This window comes from Sinocyclocheilus grahami, unplaced genomic scaffold (genome assembly GCF_001515645.1).
Source record: "Sinocyclocheilus grahami isolate Dianchi unplaced genomic scaffold, SAMN03320097.WGS_v1.1 scaffold2073.1, whole genome shotgun sequence".
NCBI lineage: Eukaryota > Metazoa > Chordata > Actinopteri > Cypriniformes > Cyprinidae > Sinocyclocheilus > Sinocyclocheilus grahami.
In genome coordinates, this window is record NW_015507252.1 from 44,102 (window position 1) to 49,111 (window position 5,010).

The 5,010-nt window shown below is 41.6% G+C and overlaps 1 protein-coding gene across 1 annotated transcript in view; it reads left to right on the forward strand.

Moving 5' to 3' along the window:
* ephb4b (eph receptor B4b) overlaps positions 1-5,010 on the forward strand; it is a 22,756-nt gene that overhangs the window by 8,181 nt on the left and 9,565 nt on the right. The window contains exons 4-8 of the mRNA XM_016260402.1: positions 423-679; positions 2,630-3,014; positions 3,704-3,828; positions 3,915-4,074; positions 4,535-4,634. Of these exons, the coding sequence (XP_016115888.1) occupies positions 423-679; positions 2,630-3,014; positions 3,704-3,828; positions 3,915-4,074; positions 4,535-4,634 (1,027 nt within the window). The remainder of the gene's footprint in view (positions 1-422; positions 680-2,629; positions 3,015-3,703; positions 3,829-3,914; positions 4,075-4,534; positions 4,635-5,010) is intronic.

Genomic DNA, 5,010 nt, shown 5'->3' on the forward strand with positions numbered 1-5,010 from the left:
TTCTTTCACTAGGTCATCCCCTTGGTACACTAAGGAATTGCGGGCTCTCAAAGTGGAGGAAAGGAAGTTTGAGCGCTTATATAAAAAATCTGGTCTTACTGTCCATAGGTTGATGTTTGATGAGCAGCGGTTGAAGTATCATCTTGCCCTTGATTCCGCCAGAAAGATGTACTATTCACACATGATTAATGAAAGTGTTGATAACCCAAGAAAGTGGTTTAAAACAATTAACTGGTTTTTGAAGCCTCGTAATCAAAACATGAGTCCTTCTGTTGAGTTGTGCGACAAATTTCATAAGTATTTTACTGAGAAAGTTCAAGATATCCACAATTCCATGCTTGCTGGTTCTTCACTGCTGACCAATGAGTTCCACCCTACAAATTTGTCATTTAATTTTTCAAATTTTGAAATTGTTGGTTCAGATGATATTTTGAAACTGGTCATGTCTATGAATCCATCTACGTGCCTTCCTGATCCTATGCCTATTGAGGTGTTGAAACCGTGTGCAACATTCCTGGGTCCCTCTATTACTGCAATCATTAACACCTCTCTATCTACTGGAAAGGTTTCCTCAGTCCTCAAGCTAGCTGCCATTACACCAGTTCTTAAAAAGACTGGTTCTAATGTAGAGGATTTGTCAAACTACAGGCCTATCGCTCATCTTCCATTTTTGGCTAAGGTTCTTGAACGAGTTGTTGCCGGCCAGTTACAACAATACCTGTCCATAAACAATATCCTAGAACCCTTTCAATCTGGATTTAGATCAGGTCATAGCACTGAGACTGCTCTAGTCCGGGTTATAAATGATCTTCTTATTTCTGCTGACATGGGGGCTTGTAGTATTTTACTCCTGTTAGAAATTACTGCTGCTTTTGACACAATATCTCATGCTGTCCTTCTTGAAAGATTGCATACATGGTTAGGCATCTCTGGTATTGCACTCGAATGGTTCAAATCTTATCTTACAAATCGCTTTCAATTTATCCGTTTGGGTAAATGTCAGTCTGAACCAACATTAGTGCAGCAGGGAGTTCCGCAGGGATCTGTACTTGGGCCTATCCTGTTTAGTATTTATATGTTGCCTCTGGGCCAGATCATTCGCAAGTTTGGGTAAGAGTTTATGCCGATGATACTCAGATCTATCTCAGCACGCACCCTAATCCTAATCTTGCAGTTACAACACTTACTGCTTGCTTGGGCGAGATAAAAGCCTGGTTGCACATTAATTTTCTCATGCTCAATGAGTCAAAAACAGAACTTTTGTGTATCGGTAAGCCAGCGGCTTTACATAAATTAAATAGTTCTAAAGTGATTACTGATTGTGGCTTCGATACTCTATCCACCCAAGTACGAAATCTCAATTATTGTTCGATGCCCATATCAAAATAATTTCAATTTTTAATTTAAGAAACATTGCAAGACTCCGTCCTTTTCTATCATTGCCTGATGCAGAAAGGCTCATCCATGCCTTTATTACTTCGAGGCTTGATTACAGCAATGCACTTTATGTTGGTCTCCCTGATAAGTCTATTAAGAAATTACAATATATTCAGAATTCAGCTGCTCGGGTACTAACGTATACAACTGCCCGTCAACATATTACTCCGGTACTGCAAAACTTGCATTGGCTTCCTATTCAAGCCCGTATCGATTTTAAAATCCTGATCTTAACTTATAAAGCTATTCATCGGACTGCCCCTTCCTATATATCCAGTTTAGTTGCTCCTTATACTCCCGCTCGCCCTTTGCGCTCAGCTGGGTTGTGTATCCTTCAGCAGCCTGCATATAAATTCCTTCAGAAAATTTGGCTTGTACTGTACCTGATATATATCCAAAATAATCCATACTGAATCGAATCGAAATCAGAATTCAATCGCATTGCGAGCTTGTGAATGAAAATCGAATCGAATCATGAAATTTGTGTCAAAACCCAGCCCTAATATTTATATACTATTGTATCATATATTCATATTTTAAATGAGCTTTTATGTATTTATTTTATATTTTATAATTGTACTTTAAGTTCTAGTTAAACACTTTTGTTTTAATTTTAGTTTAGTTTTGTGCTCTTGTCATTTTTATTTTTATTTTTTTAATTCTATTTAACTGTATTTTATTTAAGTATTAGTAATTTAAGTACTTCTACTTAAACTTTATTTCAGTTAGTTGCCAAGGCAACATTTCTCATTTTTTAAATGTAAAAAATGTTTAATGTTCACAAAAAAGTTATAGTTTCCAGTGTTTTTTTTACCCTTGTATTTAAAAAAATAAGGTTGACGTTTCACTTTGTTTATTATCGTGTTTATTGACGTATCTTGTTCTTCTGACTGTGTTTTGTATTTGTTGTAAAGCATTTTGAGAAAGCAATTTTTATAGGTGCTATATAAAATATAATTATTGATTGATTTATTGAAGATGTTGTTTTAAAACGATCATATTATGATGTGATAATGTGATCCACACAGACACACAGACACACAGACACACAGACAGACACACAAACACACACACAGAGACAGACACACAAACACACACACAGAGACACACACAGAGACACACACAGAGACACACACAGAGACACACACACAGACAGACACACAGACAGACACACAGAACACTCACACACACACACACACACACATACGTATGCAGGTGCTCATATGACCTCTGCCCTGTTCCTGCAGGACTGCCGTCGGCTCCGCGCAGCATCGTCTATCAGATTAATGATACGGTGGTGACGCTGGAGTGGTCGGAGCCGCTGGACCGCGGCGGGCGCTCGGATCTGTCCTACAGCGTGGAGTGTGTGCGCTGCAGAGGCTCCACCTGCGTCCCGTGCGCAGACAGCGTCACCTACAGGCCGGGGCAGGTGGGCGTGGCCGGGAGGCGGGTCATCATCCGCGGACTCCTCCCACACACCACCTACACCTTCACCGTCATCGCCCAGAACGGAGTGAGCGCTGTCAGTCACACAAGCCCCGCCTCCAGCTCCGTCAACATCACCACCAGCAGAGACGGTCAGTGGATCACGGTGACATGTCAACACACTCGTAACAACCATAACCATAACTATCACCATACAGCTTTACTAATCACTCTAACTTCACATAACTACAGTGAGAACTGCTTTAGTAATCGTATTAACTATTAATGGGAAGTTCGCACTAACATTTATCGTTATGGTTATCATTATCGTTATAGTTATAATTATCGTTATAGTTATCATTATTGTTATAGTTATCGTTATAGTTATCATTATTGTTATAGTTATCGTTATAGTTATCATTATTGTTATAGATAACGTTATAGCTCCATGCTTGGGCCAGCCTTGCTTATCATTACAGTTATCATTAAAGCTACCATTATAGTTATGATTATATACTGAACAAAATTATAAACGCAACACTTTTGTTGCTAATTAGACAGCATGATAATTGCACAGGTGTGCCTTAGGCTGGCCACAATAAAAGTTTTATCACAGCACAATGCCACAGATGTCGCAAGTTTTGAGGGAGCGTGCAATTGGCATGCTGACTGCAGAAATGTCCACCAGAGCTGTTGCCCGTGAATTGAATGTTCATTTCTCTACCATAAGCCGTCTCCAAAGGTGTTTCAGAGAATTTAGCAGTACATCCAACCGGCCTCACAAGTGTTGTGTATATAATTTTGTTCAGTGTAGTTCTGAAGTGTGTGTGTGTGCGTGCAGTGGCCGTTCCAGTGTCCGGCATCAGGAGGACTAAAGCGTCTGAGAGCAGCGTCTCCATCAGCTGGACGGTTCCTCCGCAGACGCAGCACAGCATTCAGGAGTATCAGCTGCGCTACAGTCTGAAGGTGAGACGGACACACATCTGCAGCGACACCTGCTTTGTGTGTGTGTGTGTTCCACCTGTACCTGACCTCTGACCTGTGTGCTGTAGGATCAGGATGATGGATGGCAGTACGTCAGCAGTAAAACCAACTCTGTGGTTCTGAATGATCTGACCCGCGCGTCACAGTACCAGGTGCAGGTCAGAGCCAGAACCGCCGCGGGATACGGACACTTCAGCCCTGCCGCCAACATCAGCACATTACCTGATGGTACACACACACACACACACACACACAGGTTTGTTTTTGTGAAAAGTGGGGACTCTCCATAGGCGTAATGGTTTTTATACTGTACAGACCGTATATTCTATTGTCCTACACCAACCCTACCCCTAAACCTACCCCTCACAGGAGACTTTCTGCTATTTCAGATTTTCAATACACTCCATTCTGTGTGATTTATAAGCGTTTTGAAAAGTGGGGACATGGGGTAATGTCCTGAAAAGTCACCTTCTCCTTGTAATACCTGTCATACCTTTGTCATTATACACATTTATGTCCTCATTTGTCACAAAAACGCGCACACACACTCACACACACAAAGAGAACAATATATAAAACTTTTGTAACACTTTTCAATAAGGTTTTAGTTTTTAACATTATATAAGTTAACATGAACAATATTTATATAGTATTTATTCTCTTATGAATCTAACTGTGTCTCTCTCAGATGAAGAATCTCCGTCGCGGCTGTTACTCACCGGTGTCCTGGTTGCTATAGGATTGCTCATTCTCATCGCCGTGGTGATCGTTGCCGTGTTCTGCTTCAGGTGAGATCTGATTGGTGCTTGAATGAGGGGGCGATGCCAGTGCTTTGGTTTAAAAGAACTATGTGCACTCACTATGTAGTGAACGAGTGATTTCAGACACAGACTGTTTGCATTTGTCCACTGTGTGTGAGTGAGTGAGTCTGTGCGTGTGCGTGTGTGTGTGCGTGTGCGTGTGCGTGTGTGTGTGCGTGTGTGTGTCTGACTGTGTGTGTGTGTGTGTGTGTGTCTGTGAGTGTGAGTGTCTGTGAGTGTGTGCGCGTGTGTGTCTGTGACTGTGTGTGTGTGTATCTGTGAGTGTGTGTGCGTGTGTGTGACTGTGTGAGTGAGTGAGTGAGTGAGTGAGTGAGTGGGTGGGTGGGTGGGTGTGCGTGTGCGT